The sequence below is a fragment of the Arvicola amphibius genome, chromosome 13 (assembly GCF_903992535.2).
Source record: "Arvicola amphibius chromosome 13, mArvAmp1.2, whole genome shotgun sequence".
NCBI classification, from domain to species: domain Eukaryota; kingdom Metazoa; phylum Chordata; class Mammalia; order Rodentia; family Cricetidae; genus Arvicola; species Arvicola amphibius.
This window is the reverse complement of record NC_052059.1, coordinates 44,255,499-44,272,487: the sequence shown is the minus strand read 5'-3', so window position 1 is coordinate 44,272,487 and position 16,989 is coordinate 44,255,499. Positions and strand designations below refer to the sequence as shown.

Here is a 16,989-nt window from a genome sequence, read left to right as displayed (position 1 = left end):
AGGCCATGCCTGAGCTGCCTAAGACCCTCTCAGTAAATTGATCAATGCCTTGCCTAGCAAATACAAAAGATTTACAGAGGCTAGTCAGAGTCTTCTGCTCACTCTGTTTTTCTAAAATTCAGTTATCTTCACTCTGTAATTACCGTGATCCAGCGGGTAAAGGGGAGAGCTAAGACAGCCCTCTCATTTACTCTCTGAGTGACTTGGAGGTAATGATAGCTCTTGAAGAATTTCCTCCAGAGCCCCTTCAACTCTGTAATAACACTGAGTATTTGTCTCAGTTAAACTTAGTGTTTTTCAGACATTATGTCATCCACTTGGGACTCCAAAGTGCAATAGGCTGTCAGGAGAGGCCAGTCCCTCACCAGGCCCTTCCTCGAAGGAGTATATAAAAACAATGAGAAGCCCACCTAGAGATCAGATACTTCAAACACACAGAGCTCTGAAGGAGGAGCCCATAACTACACATCCCACAGGATTCCAGGCGAGGTGTCTACTACAGCTTGCACTAAGCAACTGTCAAAGCTTACACTATGCCCAGAGGCCATAGCGGGAAGCTGAGCGTGAAGTCTTAAAGTAATGCCAGCACTTGGTCTGTGAAGAGGATCAAAGGTTCAAGGCCAGTTCAGCTCCATAGTGAGAGGCCAACCTGGGTTACAAGAGACCCTGTCTCCAAACAAACAAATAAGCAAATAAAAGTACTAGCGGGAAAGAGGCATGCCGGACACCCCATCTCTGGACCTAGCTGTGTGGCACTGGCACTTGTTTCTAGAACTGCCAAAGTCCACAGGGGCAACCGGAGGAGTTGATAAGCTATCTCAAGCCGATAAGCCATACACCAGAGAAATACAATTAATCATTAACATAGCTAAAAATCAAAAGGTCCTAAGTCTCTGCCTCCGCCCCCACACACATTTCTTCTGGAGGCATATCCTGATTAGATGACATAGCCAGACTAGGTCCTACCTTGTCCACGACAGTTTGGAGCCTGGGACCTGTGTGGCCAGTGTCCCACCTCCCTTACTGTACGGTCACCCTTTTCCCTCTCATCCCCTTTCCACTTGCCTTCCTCTTAGTAAGTTTCTTGATTGTTTTGAAGTATATTTGATCTATTCTTTCGGACCTTTTGGAAGCCCGTATTTTTTTTAAAAATGTACTTGGTGATCTGACTCCTTCTGGTCTCCACAGGCAATGCACACATATGGTTCACTTCTAGGCATGAAGGCAGATCACTCATATATGTATATTAAAGAAAAAAATAATAATATAGTGCCACTACTCCAGTATAAATAATATACCAAACAAAAATTTAATAAAACAGGGTCTAAGAGTATAGCCTTTTGGTAGAACACTTGCCTAGTATGCTTGAGGCTTTGGGTCCAGGACCATAAAACAAAGGACCAGGCACCATGGTCCATGCCTTGAACCCCAGCACTCAGGAGGCAAAAGTAGTCAGACTTCACAGCTAGTGACAAACCCACTAAATTTGATTTTGTGACCATTACTGGCTTGTAATCTACAGAATTAATATGATTTAAGGAACTTGGATGTTTTTCCCTTGAAAGCATTTCACTTCTAATACAAGCTTTTTCTCTTTTTATTACATGTATCTATTTAGTGTATGTATGAGTTTGTACATACATGGGCATCATGACACATGTGGAGGTCAGAGGACAACTTACATGCTATTGGTTTCCTCTTTCCTCCATGTGGGTCTTGGGAATTGAACTCTGGCCATTAGGTTCGGAAGCAGGTACCTCTGGGGTGTCTTGTTGAGACCCAAAGTATTTATTTCTATCCCTAACCTTAGACCTTAACCTGCCTTGATTATAAGAGATTTTTTTTTAAATATTTATTTACTATGTATACAATATTCTGTCTGTGTGTATGACTGCAGGTCAGAAGGGGGCACCAGACCTCATTGCAGATGGTTGTGAGCCACCATGTGGTTGCTGGGAATTGAACTCGGGACCTTTGGAAGAGCAGGCAATGCTCTTAATCTCTGAGCCATCTCTCCAGCCCGATTATAAGAGATCTCAATCTGAACCTAAACCCCATAATATAGCAGCCTGCACATAACAGATTATAATACTTGTTACTCTGGCCAGCAGCTCCCTCAAAGTTAGATGTTGGGCAATATTTAAGGGAACTTAACACAAGAAACTGACATGGTCGTGGCCCTGTCAACATATTCAGACAGATTTTCCATAGGAGAGGTGATGGAATAGCCCTGCACAGGAAACCTAAGAAATGAGACGCCCGTCCTGCAGTGTGGAGGGGTGGGGCTGAAGACTCAGAAGCCACGGTCCAGTGAGTCAACTGTGTTGACAAGATGGGCAGGGGGTGATCAGGGCAGCCAAGACTCTTCATCCTTCCCATCAGTTCTAGACCATGCTGGTTTGGCTGAGAGTCTACAGCTTTTCTCCGGACTGTTATCAATTCCTGGGGTGGGGAGGGGATTTGGGGTGGGGACTTTTCTGACTTTTTTTTTCTTTGTTCTGGAAGGTCTTAACAAATTTAAAACGATCAGAGAAAATATGAAGGTGTCCCTCACCCCCAAATCAGCCTGAAGAACCCAAGGGCCCATGTGTTAATACCCTATGTGGCTAGGCAAAGCTCAGATGATGGCCAGTGGCCTCAGCTGTGAATCACACATGAGCTTCTGACCCGGTCAGATGAAAAGACAACTGGGAGAATACTTGGCTCTAGAGTAATTATCAATGGGAATTCTAATAATACAAATATTACCAGTATTTCATAACCTTTTTCTCCCTGCTTTTGGTAACTTGATTCTTCTTACTCTGTTCTATATTTATTTCATGTGTCTGAGTATTTTTGCTTGCATGTATGTATATATGCACCACATACATATCTGGTTCCTACAGAAGAGGGTACTGAATCCCCTGGAGCAGGAGTTACAGAAGGTTGTGTGCATATGGGTGCTAGGAACCCAAGCCAGGTCCGCTGCAGAGGCAGCCAGTGCTCCTCATCTCCAAGACGTCTCTCTAACTCCCTTAAATGTAAGTCTACATTTATTTAGTGTACGGAGAGACGCTGCAGCAAATGTGTGGAGGCCAGAATGCATCTTACAGGAAACCAGTTCTCTCCTCCCACCATGTGAGTCCAGGGACAAAGTCGGACTGTCAGGCCTGGCGGCAAACACCTCCATATACTGAGCCATCTCATTGGTCGACCCTTCTATTCTACACCAGTCTAGCTAAAGGGCTACCCACTTTGTTAGTCTTTTCAAACAGACAACTTACAGCTTTGTTAATTTTTCTCTGTTATTTTGTCTTCTATTAATTTCTGCTCTGGCCTTTATTTTTAAAAGATTAGGTGGCACACACCTAAATGTAGTCCAGCTCACTGGGAAGCTAAGGAAGAAGGACCACTTAAGTTTAAGTGTTCAAGACCAGCATGGTCAATGTAATGAGACCTCCATTTCAAAAATTAAAAAAATTTTATACACACTGCGACACGTTTCTCCCTGCCTCCCTACATATAATAAATAAATGTAATTTATTAAAAACTTTTTAATGGTAGAGAAGGCATGTGGAAGTGAGCTTACTGGCTCCCCTTGAGCTGACAGCACCTGGTAAAACTAACAGTTCAAGCACATACACAAAACCTCAGTGCATTACTGTCTGGTCCCCAGGCTGCTGGGGGGGGACCCCCGGCTACCAAAGGTGCTGCCCCTGACATGCTGAGTAACAGATGAATAATGCTAACTTTTGCTTCTCTCTCTCTGAAGGGAAAGCATTATAGCCATTTAATAAACAAACCACAGTCTTTCAGACACAATTACACACATAGATGGTTTTTATTTTACACCACAGGACTCAACTGCTTGGCACTGAAACTGAAAAACAAGGCAAGAACATCACATGTACAAAGTACAGACATTCTGACATTACCTAAAGAGAAAAGGAATGCTGGGGACAGCAACGTCTAAGGACAAACTCAAAATACTTCCAAAGAAATCAGAAAAGTGGAATTTGTTCAGTTAAAGACCCATTTTTCAGTCTGTTCTGTTTAATTCTGTGGCTTTTATATTTCAGGTCTCAGCCTAGCCTTGGTCATAGACTCCAAGGTTCTCCATTTGAGAACCCCAGCACTCATCTCCCCCCAGTCTCTGGGTGCTGCAATGAGCTAAAGGCTTTCTCGGTGTCCTCTTCAAATCCGGGAGCTGGCACAAGCTTGGCAAGCACTCTAACACTGGCCGCCCACACCTTCTTCTTCAGGGCTCCATGCTGAAGCCCTTCTTGGTCACACTGTCATTTACAATGAGTATTTCTGCCCAGTCCCCTATCACCCATCCATCACACCAAAACACAGATACAAACCAATTTGAAAAGGTTAAGTAAAATCAGCTTTTAAAACCCAGTAAAAAGATGATCCACTTAAGCCTGAAGAAATGGGAAGATTCTGAAACAGAAGGAAAAAAAACCACACAGAAAAACAATGCTTCCCCAAAACACTGACACCCATGGGCCTGAGGACAACTCCCTTCTTGTCTCACTCAAGTGAGAGTGTGACTTTTGTACAAGCCAACTCTGGAAAGCCTGAACCTGGATTTTGAAAAAAATTCCAAGCAACATCAGTTAACAGCTAGAAGAGACCCTTGCAAAATCTCATTTGCAAACACTTGCAGAAAAAAACATCCACTTCATCTAGAATGTTCCTAGTTCTGCTGAGTCTTTCCCATGTATTCTGATTCAATTTACTGAAGATCAGTCACAAGAGCAAAGGTGTATGTGTGTGCACGCATGCATCTGTCAGGGGCTGAAAGGTCCAGAAGAGCAGCTCTGGCTGGACTCTCAGGAAGTCAGGATAGCCATACTCACATCCCTGGGACAAGTGGGTTCAAGGCATGACTGTGCCTTATGCTGGATTAACTACATGTTTTTCACACATGCATACAGCTGCACTCTCTGAAAGACTATGCTGCACAGGGCTTTCTATAGCCCTCCCCAGCTGCCCAAATAAAGTAGCGCTCTCATTTAGATGTCTACAATGACTTCATTCATATCACTCCTGGCACCAGAAATAGGATGGCCCTATAGGCGTCTGACCTCCAGGTATAACTGATGCTCACGCTGCTTTGAGGGGCTAGTTTTTCTGTCTTTACTAATTTGGTAGGAGGACTGCTGAGAATTGGACCTGGATTTTACATGCTGAGAACATGCTTTACCACTGACCTACGCCCCAGGTCCTAGAAGCTAATGCCGTGCTCCGCACAGGAGCAGTACTGCTGACACCACTTTGCTTTACAAAGGCAGCAAGGCAGCCTGCAGCTGGACTTAGAAACCTGCTTCCTTGACATCAGAATTTGGTTTTGTTGTGGGCTTTGGGGGATGAGGGTTTATTTTTGATTTTTGAGACAGGGTCCCACTCTGTAACCTTGGCCAGCCCGGAACTCACCATGTAGCCCAAGTTGGCCTTGAACTAACGATCCTTCTGCTTCAGTCTACCAAGTACTGGGAGAACAGACATGCACCACCATACTCTACTGTAATATCAGGATTAAAAGAAGAACAGATATCTAATTCTACACGGATGGAGAAAGAGAAAATGCCAACATAAACCCCACTGCCGTCCATCTCTGTTGCTGCTGTGAGAGTGAGCTGAGCTGGAGTCCAGCTGCTCCTTGTAGCTAGTGTCCATGCTGCCACTTAGAGGAAGAACAGGTTCTCACACAGCTGAATGGCTGGTTCATGATGTAAAATCTGTCCAGACAGGAAGGCTAGCTTGTGGGCGTACTTGCAAGGAGCTGGTACTCGGATAGTACCAGGCCAATTCCAGTACATGTGGCAGAGTTTGAAAGTCAACCTAAAGTTAGGATGAAAATGTGTTCTTTAACACTGTTGCCTTCACCTAGGGGCGGGCAGGGGCTCACTCTCTAGGGGATACAACACACAGCACACCACCAACAAACTGGGGGAGATTCTGGGAAACCTAATGCCATTTTCAGGAATTGTTGGTTTTATATTGGTTTATTTGGTTTGGTTTGGGGGTACAGGCTCTCAACTATCTCGTCTAGGCTGGCTTAGACCCCCACTAGTCCAGGTCGTCCTTTAGTTGCCAGTGAACTTCTTGCCTCAGCCTCTCAAGTGCTGGAATTGTTAGTGTAAGCCACTAGGTCTGAGAGAGAAATACTATTTTTTATATGGAACTGTTAACATTTCCACTTAAGCCAAATGATGGGTATCTTCTCATTTTAGGTATTTCCTTGTTTGTGGTTTTTTTTTTAATTAAAAAAAAGAAGGGACTGGAGAAACAGCTCAGCAGTTAAGAGCACTTGCTGCTCTTCTAGAGGATCCAGGTTTGGCTCCCAACAACTATGTGGCTGCTCACAACCATCTATAACTCCAGTTCTAGAATCTCATACCCTTTTCTGGCCTCCACAAGCACCAAGCACACACACGGTATACATATATGCATGCAGGTAAAACACTGTACATGTAAAATATAATACAATGAAAGAAGAAAAATACCACAAAGGGAAAACCTATAGAAAAAGGCAAAAAGAAAATGTAATAGTCTACTGGGTCTGTACATCATAAACGTGGCTGTATGTCATAGTCATGGGCAGTGGCTATCTATCTTTCCACCTAGCTGGCCTGAGAGCTTTTTGAGACAAGGTCTTGTTAGGTAGTTGGGACTGGCCTGGAACTAATTATGTCCTTCAGGCTGGTGATTCTAGGTGATTTTCTGGCTTCAGCCCCCTGGGTGACAAAATTATAAGCTTGTGTTACTACATGCAGCTGGAGAAGTCTGCTAAAATATAAATGCCAGTAGCATGTAGTGTGCCCTGTAATCTCTGCTACTTAGAAGGCTGAGTTAGGAGCATAACTTGGGCTGAAGAGTTTGAGACCAACCTGGGAAACTTAGAAGACCATTTTTCTAAAATAAATTAAGTAAATACCAACACTTTATAACATAAAGTGTTATAAAGTTACTCCTTATAACATATAAGGAGTAAGGGCTGCAGGCACCCACATTTTCTTAAAGCTCTTCAAGTGATTTTAATATAAAGCAGGATTACAAATCACTCCTCAAAACGATAACTAATATTATTAAGATCTGGGAGAGTCAAGGGGTGAAATACTGGTAGCTGGCTCAGTTGGTAAAGTGCTTACAAACTATGAGGACCAGAACTCAGCTCTCAGCAACCACATGGTGTGTGTTTGTAATCATAACACCGGAGACAGAGACCTTGTCTAACTGGAGTTCTAGATCCCAGTGAAAGACACTGTCTCAAGGGGCTGGAGGGATGGCTCAGTGATTAAGAGTGCTGCTTGCTCTTCCAAAGGTCCTGAGTTCAATTCCAGCAACCACATGGTGGCTCACAACCATCTGCAATGAGGTCTGGTGCCCTCTTCTGGCCTGCAGGCATATTGCAGAATACTAAGAATACTGTATACATAATAAATGAATAAGTCTTTTTTTAAAAAGAGATACTGCCTCAAAAATCAAGGTAGACAGCTGCTGAGAACAGACACTTGATGGTGACCTCAATCTCTAGACCCATGTATGCCTGCACGAAACACACACACACACACACGGAATAAGTTATCTTGTGAGACAGTGACTAATGATTTAGCTGTTAGTCGGGGTAAACAGTGAGAACAAGTACATTTCTGACAGGCTCACCTCTGCATGTGATCGGGGCTCAGATTTGCAGTGTTCAGGACACAGATGTAGTGTGTAGGTATGCCACAGCCCTGCCGCACGTGATGGGCAAGAAGGTAGAAATCCACCCTAGCAAAGAAAGAGCACCAACTTCTGAGATGACTGACGGCATTTTGAAGATCACAGTAGCCCTATTATACAGGACTCAGGAAGGAAAATGACAAAGTCAATTACATGAAAGGACAATGTGTATGTGTGTGCACACGTGTCTGTATAAATGTGTGTGTGTCTGTGTGTGGGGAGTTCATGGATATAATCTCAGACCTGGAGGATGAGAAGGAAGTCAGCCATATCCTTATTCGAGCAGAGCTTGGACAACCAGGCGCCCTATTAGGCAACGACCAAATATCTACAATGTGATTGTTACAGAGAGTTATAATGGAATCATATTACTAGGCCTGAGGTTAGTATAAGGACGGAGAAGGCCCCTGTGGGAGGTCATGGGCTTGGATTAACTATGTGAAATGCATGTGTTTGGTGGGTCAGTATGTATTATCTTGTAGGTAGAGGCTAACTAGAAAGGTAAACACGTAGGCTTGGATTAAGGCTACAGTGAACTGAGGCTAGCCTGGGAAAGGAGTGTGTGTCTGTGTGTCTGGGGGGCAGGGAATCATGGATATAACCTCATATAATCTCAGTCCTGGGGAGGATGAGAAGGGGATCAGTCATCTGTTGAGAGAAGCCTGGGCTACATAGAAAATTTGGGGGATGCAGTATGGGCTACATGAAACCCTATCTCAAAAAGAAGAAAGGAAAAAAAGTTTTTTACTAAGAAGTAAAAGCCTTGCTATTAAAAAAAAAAGTTTTTTAGCTGGGTGCTAGTGGCGCATACCTTTAATCCCAGCACTCAAGAGGCAAAAACAAGCGGATCTCTTTGAGTTTGAGCTCAGCAGAGCAGGTTCCAGGACAGCTAGGACAATACAGAGAAACCCTGTCTCAAAATATTTATTTATTTATTTATTTATTTATTTATTTATTTATCTTATTTATTTTGCTGAGCAGTGGAGGCACACTTTTAATCCCAGCACTCAGGAGGCAGAGGCAGGCAGATCTCTGTGAGTTCCAGGCCAGCCTGGTCTATAGAGCAAGTTCCAGGACAGCTAGGGCTATTACACAGAGAAACCCTATCTTGAAAAAAAAATTTTTTAGGGCTATGAACACAGCTTTGTGATGGAGTGCTTGTCTAGCATTCATGAGGCACAAGGTTTAACCCCCAGTAACAAAATGAGTGTGTATGTGCACGTGTACCTGTGTGTGTGTACGCATGTGTTTGTGGTTGACAGAGACGAGCCCACACGCACGCAGGATTATCACTCCACCACTGAGCTCAATCAAAGCTTGCTTTCTTCAGCACTCGAAAGTGAGGATTCCAATCCACGACTCTCCAGGAATATTCGAGCAGCAGGTAAACTTCTCCAGCTCATTCCTCCTCGATTGAGGACCCCCATTTTGTCTACTTACCACTCACAGCTGGTTATGGTATGATCGACCACGGTCCCAGGGGAGGGCGTCACAAAGTGATCGGGGGCGGCGAGGTAGAGATTGGTGCTGATTTTCTTCTGCACCACGAACACCACCATCTTGGGGTGGTAGTTCTCAAAGGCTTCAAAGCACTTCTGCAGCTGAGGAATCTCGTAGTTGGCAACTGTCTTCAGCTGCCCATCGGACACGCCATCTCGGTACACCACGATCTTCTCTGGGAGACAGTGATTCACCTAAAATGACACCTGGAGGAGGTGACTTTTGGCTCAAGGATCACAGTGAAAAGCTCACACCCATTGTGCAGGCTGGAGACTTGGCAGCTGAGCCCTGCAGCAAGTTAGCCCAAAGCACATGACTGCCAACCATGCCAAAGTGTCTAACCATTTTCCAGATTTGCTCAGACTAGCAAACAGTCTTGATACAGCTGAGGTGCTAGAAAATGTGAAAGCAAGACCCGCCCATTGTGAGACGCGTGCTCACAGCCTGCCCTCTCAAACAGAGGGGACACCGTTAAAAGGCAATGGCAGGAGGCTGACATGGTCACACATGCCAGTAATGGCAGCATGTCAAAGGCCGAGACAGGAGGATCACCATGAGTTCTAGGCACCTGGACCCTAGGGTGAAATCTTGTCTCTAGAAAAAGAGAGGGAGAGAAGGAGGGAGGAAAGGAAGTAATAAGAGCAGGAAGCAAGGACTCAAATTTTTTACAAAGATAATGGCCAGAAGAGGTGAGTCAGTGTTTATCTGACCTGGATTTAATGCTGACAACCTATCTGGAAAGAACCCGGAATTGTTATGGAAGGTCTAACGCATGACTACACTCAGGTTTTGACATGTAAGTAGCACCCCAAGTTGCTGACAAGTTGCAGGTCCTTCAGTAATGTCCGATGAGCAGCAGAATGTTGGACCTACTGATAACCAATACAGCAGCAGCCCTGTGGGATCAGCTTTCAGAGTGCATTCAGGTCCATTTTAAGTTAGAAATCCCCTTGAAACTGATCTGCTCGACTTCAGTTCTAACTACAGTTTAATGTAGGTTCTTGTCCCTTAAGAGGTAAGTCTTGCCAGGTGGTGGTGGCGCACGCCTTTAATCCCAGCACTCGGGAGGCAGAGGCAGGTGGATCTCTGAGTTCGAGGCCAGCCTGGTCTACAAGAGCTAGTTCCAGGACAGGCTCTAGAAACTGTAGGGAAACCCTGTCTTGAAAAACAAAACAACAACAACAAAAACAAAAACAAAAAAAAGAGGTAAGTCTTGTGTAAAGCTTAAATACTCATTACATTCTGTAAGGATGACTCTACAAGAAAACTTTATCTCAGAAAAAAACCCTTTTCCAAAAATCATCTCACTGAGCATGGTGGCTTGTGTTTGTAATCCTAGCTCTCAAACGTGCATGGCAGGAAGACGGCTGTGAATCTGAGGCCAGCCTGGGCTACACAATAAACTGCAGCTTAGCATGAGATGTGAGGTAAAAGCTGGTCTCAAATTCCTCCTTCCACACAGCTTTTTATTTTTCATCCAGTGCTTCAAACTGGATGTGTGATGGTACACGCCTTTAACCCCAGCACTCCACGGGCAGCGATAGGTGAATCTCTGTTAGTTCAAGACCAAGTTGCCTACATAGTGAGTTCCAGGTCAGCCAGGGTTATATAATGAGACTGTTTTTCAAAAAAAAAAAAATTTTTTTTTAATCAATGTTCCCCTTTTCTGAGAAACCTCAACTATTCCAACATTTACAAACATCTTTATAATCACTGGAGCTCCTATCCCTGTTTGATCTAAGTTGTTTTTTTCCACCTCCTCCCTTTCCCTCACCCTCCCCCCCCGCACTTCCCCTCCCCCTCCCCCCACTCACCCTCACCCCCCCACACCCTCCCCCTCCCTCTTGATCTAAGTTTTTTCTGCCTCACATCCCCCCCCACCAGCTTTAAAGTGACAGGACCTCAGTCCCTCCTCCCTCCCAGTATCGGACAGTCTTGTACACAGAGTGACCTTAAGGTCTCCAGGCCCTAGGGTGTCTCAGCCCCAGAAGGCCAGCATTAGGAGATGAACGAGTGTTAGAGCCGTCCATGCTCTGTAGATCTGGGTTTCGTGTTGTTCCAAGTCCCTGCCCACTAAATGCCAGCAGCAGTCTCTCCAGTCATAACAGTGTTTCCAGGCGCTGCCCCAGTGAGGAACTGTGACGTTAGCCACCGAGCACACCAAAGGCTCAGCCACGCTCCGAAGCTGATGCCCTGTGGTAAGATGGAAGGTGACTCGGGTGCAGATGTGGCTTTACACACAAGCAACAGAAAGAAGACATGGGACCCGGGGCACAGCTGAGTCTGACCCAGTGCTTCTTCGCTATGGCTTCAAATACTGTTTCCCGTTGAAAACCCAAGTAAAACGATCACCTTGCCACGTTCTCAAGGTGGAGGGGAAGAAGCTACTTGTACATGTTTATGTAAACACACTGGTTGGGGAACTGACTCAGTGGGTTAAAGACTTACTGAACAAGCACAATCCCAGGGCCCATATAAAAAGCCAGATGTGAAGCCGGGCGGTGGTGGCGCACGCCTTTAATCCCAGCACTCGGGAGGCAGAGGCAGGCGGATCTCTGAGTTCAAGGCCAGCCTGGTCTACAAGAGCTAGTTCCAGGACAGGCACCAAAGCTACAGAGAAACCCTGTCTTGAAAAAATACCAAAAAAGAAAAGCCAGATGTGCCGGGTGGTGGTGGCACACGCCTTTAATCCCAGCACTCGGGAGGCAGAGGCAGCTGGATCTCTGTGAGTTCGAGGCCAGCCTGGTCTCCAAAGCTACAGAGAAACCTTGTCTCAAAAAACAAAAAAAGTGACATGCAGCAGCCTTGGGGAGCAGAGACAGGAGGAGAATCCTGGAGACTCACACACCAGCCATGCAGCTCTGGGTTCCATTAGCATCTCTGTCTCAAAAATAATCTAGAGAGTGATGAAGACACACATATACACCACACATGCCAGTATATATTTATATTTAACATATTCATATTCTCTCTCTCTCTCTCTATATATATATATATAGACAGAGAGAGAGAGAAAGAGAGAGAGAGAGAGAGAGAGACTGACTATAGAGGCTGGATGTGGTGATAATGTCTGTAATTCTAGCACTAACAATGCTGAGGATTGTGAATTTAAGTCCAGTCTGGGTTACACAGCCTAAGATCCCGTTTCAAACTAATGTTTGTTGTCACAGTTCAGACCAAGCCAGGTCAAGAAAACACTTGGAATCACAGAGAAAGAACATAATGAAGGGAGTGAGGTGGGAAAGTGGAAATCTAATTTACCTCAAGTGTTTTTTGCCACCAACTCAGCATTCAGCCTGTGCTAATCTGTTAGTGAGTGCTTGGCACCAGACTATGTCAGCTTCTGATGTGGGATGTCCTTTTGTATATGTGTTGCTCTTATTGGTTAATGAATAAAGTTGCTTTGGCCTATGGCAAGGCAGAATATAGCCAGGCTGGAAGAGATATATAGAGAGTGTAGGCATAGTCAAGGAAATGCCATGTAGCTGCCAAAGGGGAACACTTTGGAACTTTACTAGTAGGCCACAACCTCAGTGATACATAGATTAACAGAAATGGGTTAAGATGTAAGAGTTAGTTAATAAGAAGCCTGAGCTAATAGGCCAAACAATGTTATAATTAATATAGTTTCTGTGTGATTATTTGGTGTGGGAAGTCCTTCTATATATGTGTTGCTTTCACTGGTTAATGAATAAAGAAACTGCACTGGCCTATGATGGGGCAGAGTAGAGCTAGGTGGGAGGGGGAATAAACTGAATGCTAGGAGAAAGATGGAGTCAGGAAAAGTCATGTAGCCCTGACAGAGACAGATGCCAGATGGAACCTTACCAGTAAGCCACAGCCACGTGGCGATACATAGATTAATAGAAACGGGTTAAACTAAGATGTAAGAGATAGCTAATAAAACGCTAACGCTAATAGGCCAAGCAGTGATTTAATTAATACAGTTTCTGTGTGATTATTTCAAGGCTGAGTAGCCAGAAACAAACAAGTGGCCTCCAACAACAAGTGGCACCCAATATGGTCGACTATATCCACATAAAACCTGAGTAAGCTTGGGTCTAGGTGGCCAGGAAATGAACAAGCAGTCTCCATTTATAAGTTTCCAGCACAACTGAAAGGCCAGCTGCCCACTGTGGGCTTACACCTAGTCAGCAAAATTAAAATTCTCTGGGCCACTGAGTCTGTCCTTACTTCATAAGCTATAAAATACCAGTTGAGGGAAGTGTCACTATATAAGGCCAATCACAAGCCTAAAAGATAACTTCTAAATGTATGCTGTAGAGCCCATCAGAGCTCTGGATACATGGCACACTAAATGGCCAGTGTAGGCCCATGCTTACCCCTCTCAGTGCTCCTGGCACTGGGCACAGTGGAAAGGGTCGGTGGGTAGCATGGTTGCTGAGCTATTTTACACAAGGCTCCACTCATTCACAAAACAAATGTGTAATCTCCATTGGATATGTGCCACTGCATTGTCTCAGAAAACTGCAAAATTCATTTTGTTTGTCCATTTGGAGACAGGGTCTCATCTAGTGTAGGCTGCTCTCTGGTGTAGGAGGTCCTTCTGTATTTGTATTGATTTCATTGGTTGAATAAAGAAGCTGCCTTGGTCTTTTGATAGGGCAGCCTTAGGTGGGCGGAGTAGACAGAACTGAATGCTGGGAGAAAGATGGCAGGAAGAGAGAGCCGCCTGCCATGAAACTGCCAAGTCAGACATGCTGAATCTTTCCCGGTAAGCCACGAGCTCGTGGTGACATACATATTATTAGAAACGGGTTGAATCAAGATGTGAGAGTTAGCCAATTAGAGGCTAGAGCTAATGGGCCAGGCAGCAATTTAATTAATACAATTTCTGTGTGGTTACTTTAGGGGTTAAGGTAGCTGGGCAGGGGGACGTGGCCTGATCCTCATTACAACAGCTCTCAAACTCACTGAGTTCTGAGGTGGCCTAGAACTCTTAGTCCTCCTGTCTCTACTCCTCTCTTGGCTCTGTAAAATTATTTTGATACCATCCAAATTCTCATGGAATTCAAATGCGACCTGGAACCCAGACACATAGAGCAAATGTCCCCAGCCCACTGTAAACACCACCATAAAGGAGTAAGGAAAGCAGTACTGGTAGGCGTTCAGCTGCTAAGTGCTTATCTAGCATGCATGCAGTCCTGTGTGTCGCCTCTAGCACCAGATAAAAACCAGGTGTGGGGACACATGCCTGTAATCCTAGAATTCTGGACACAGGGGTAGAAGGATCAAAAAAAAGTTCAAGGCCAGTCTCAGCTACATAGTGAGTTTGGCAGTCAGCCTGTGCTACCTGAGAAGCCATCTCAAAAATAATAAAAGAAAAAGTAAACCACTGTGGAAATAAAAAAAATCTAACACTGCTTCAGGACATACAGGATACAGGTGGCAGACAATTCAGGCACCCAGAGTGGGGAGCATTAGCCAAGCAACAGTAAGCCTAGGCTGTGTCTGTACGAAGCATGATGCTGGAGAGATTTGTAAGGTTTCTCCACTGACAGCCACAAGAACAGGCGAAAGAGAAGAAGAGCAGTCGTGAGATCCCTTCAGCTTAGGACCCCGAAGACACAAAAGAACTGGGAATGGTGATGCACACCTGTAATCCTAGGATGGGGGAGGCTGGGGCAGGAGGCCATCCAGGGTTGGCTAGGATGTAGCTCAGTGGGAGAGTGCTTGCCTAGCATATGCAGTGCCTTGGGTTTCACCTCCAGCAGCACAAGAGGGGCCAGACAAGCTACTGGCAATGGCGGGCACAAGAAGGGCAGACAGGAGTCAGGTAGATTTCCCACCCCCTGAACAGCAATCGTTTGCTCATGGTTGACACTGAAACCTAAACTCCTCCCAGCCGTGTGCAAAAAGGGAAGCTGGAACTGAAATGTAGGGACAACATTGTCTCAGAGGCCACAGCAGCATCCCTGTTTTGCTTTCTAGGACTAGATGTTCATCAAAAACACCCAAAAGCTGGGTATGGCAGCATACCACTTTAATCCCAATACTGGAGAAGCTAAGGCAAGAAAAGTTGAAAAGGTTCAAAGACAGATGGGGCACCACAGTGAGACCTACACAAACATAGTGACTCGCTACACAAGACAAAAGAAAGTGAAGCCCCTACGTTTTGTCAGCCACAGGCTGATGCTCCTCCATAGCAATTTCAGTTTGCAGCAGTCAGAGCTCAGACCATAACTGTTAAAGTTCAAGTCAACAGCACATCAAGTCAGGCTAAGGGGCTTAGTCATCAGCTATAAGGCTGCAGAGGCAGGTGTCAAACCTGCTTTGATTTTCATACCCAAGTGGTAGGTAACCTGATACTCAGCCTTTTAAGGCTGGAGGGCCCAGAAAGCAGTGTAGACCAGGCAGTTGGACGTTGAGTGCCATGAACTGGACATGCCAGGCAGGGGATTCTCGGGAAGGGCTCTGTGGGAAACTTCTTCCCTACTAGAGATCAAACCAGGGGAGCACTCTGTCACCGAGCTTCGTCCCCAGCATATCCCAAGACGTTTTCATGAGAAATTCTGACATAAATTATGACAGCATTTTGCAGAGTGACTAATGTGTGTTGTTGCAGCAGACTGTAATATCTCTCCAACTTGTAAGGCAGGTATGACAGCCATTTGCAAACATAAAAAAAAAACCACTGGTCTCACTCAGACTTCAGCAGTTCCCTTTCATTTGAAATGCTTCTATGCTAATAAGCATTGAACATAGTAGTTTTTTGTGTATGTGACAGGGTCTCATGTGACCCAAGCTGGTTTCAAATTCTGTACATAGCTGAGCAAGCTTTTCAACTTCTCATCTGCCTGCTTCCTTCTCTCAAGTGCTGAATCCCAGCTTATGGTTTTAATACATTTCCTTTCTTCCCTCCTCCCCCTCCCTTTTCTTCCTTTCTTCCTTCTTCACTAGAAGAAACTGAGCCCAGGACTATGTGCTAAGCACGTGTTCTGCTACTGAGTTAGGTGCCTGGCTGTCTACTTACTTTCTGAAACACAAGCTCACTGACTTGTCCAACATGGCCTTGAATTGACACAATAACCCAGGCAGACTGTGACTCTCAGTAGTCCCACTGCCTCACCGTCTGAGTGCTGGGATTACAGTCACGCATCACTATGTCTGCTCTCTTACGTCTTCTTAGCACTGAGTCTGGGCGCCCCAGTCATTTATACATTTTCCCACCAAAGAGCACACTGGCTGCTTTCAGGTCTCAGCAAGCGCGAGCAAGCATCCAGGTAGTTTATTGTGGGATCCTAAGTTTTCGACTTGTTTGGAAAAATATTGAAGAGCAGGATTCCGGGATTCTGGGGTAAGGTTATGTTTGGTTGTGTAACAGCAAACTGAGTATTCTGCTGGCTCTGGACACCAGCATCTGCTGTTCCTGATATCTGGACTCTGCTATTGCCATGGCTATATAGCAGGTTGTTGGTTTGCTGTGTAAGGCTCTAGGGGCACAGCTGACATCTTTCCACATGCTTACTTGACATGTGCTGACATTCTTTCATGGCAGTGCTAGTCTTCTGTCTTCTTCAGAGGGAAGTGCGGTGAGACAGGGCTTTTCTTGGCTGGCCTGATATTATGTAGCCAAGGCTGGCCTCAAAGCCAAGGCAAAATCCTTTTACCGTAGCACCATGTACTAGGATTCCAGTGTGTACTAGCACTTCCTCCACTCCTGGAAAGACATCCAACATACAACACAGCCCTCTTGCCTCTGCCTCCCAAGTGCTAAATTACAGATTATAGGTCTGAACCACCCACAGCAGGCCA

The 16,989-nt window shown here is 45.2% G+C and overlaps 1 protein-coding gene across 1 annotated transcript in view; it reads right to left on the bottom strand.

Annotated features, from left to right (window-relative positions):
* Positions 1–3,801: 3,801 nt before the first annotated feature.
* Piwil2 (piwi like RNA-mediated gene silencing 2) overlaps positions 3,802–16,989 on the bottom strand; it is a 62,674-nt gene continuing 49,486 nt past the window's right edge. Inside the window, 3 exon segments of the mRNA XM_038310647.1 lie at positions 3,802–5,829; positions 7,654–7,761; positions 9,154–9,407. Of these exon segments, the coding sequence (XP_038166575.1) occupies positions 5,673–5,829; positions 7,654–7,761; positions 9,154–9,407 (519 nt within the window). The 3' untranslated portion in view covers positions 3,802–5,672.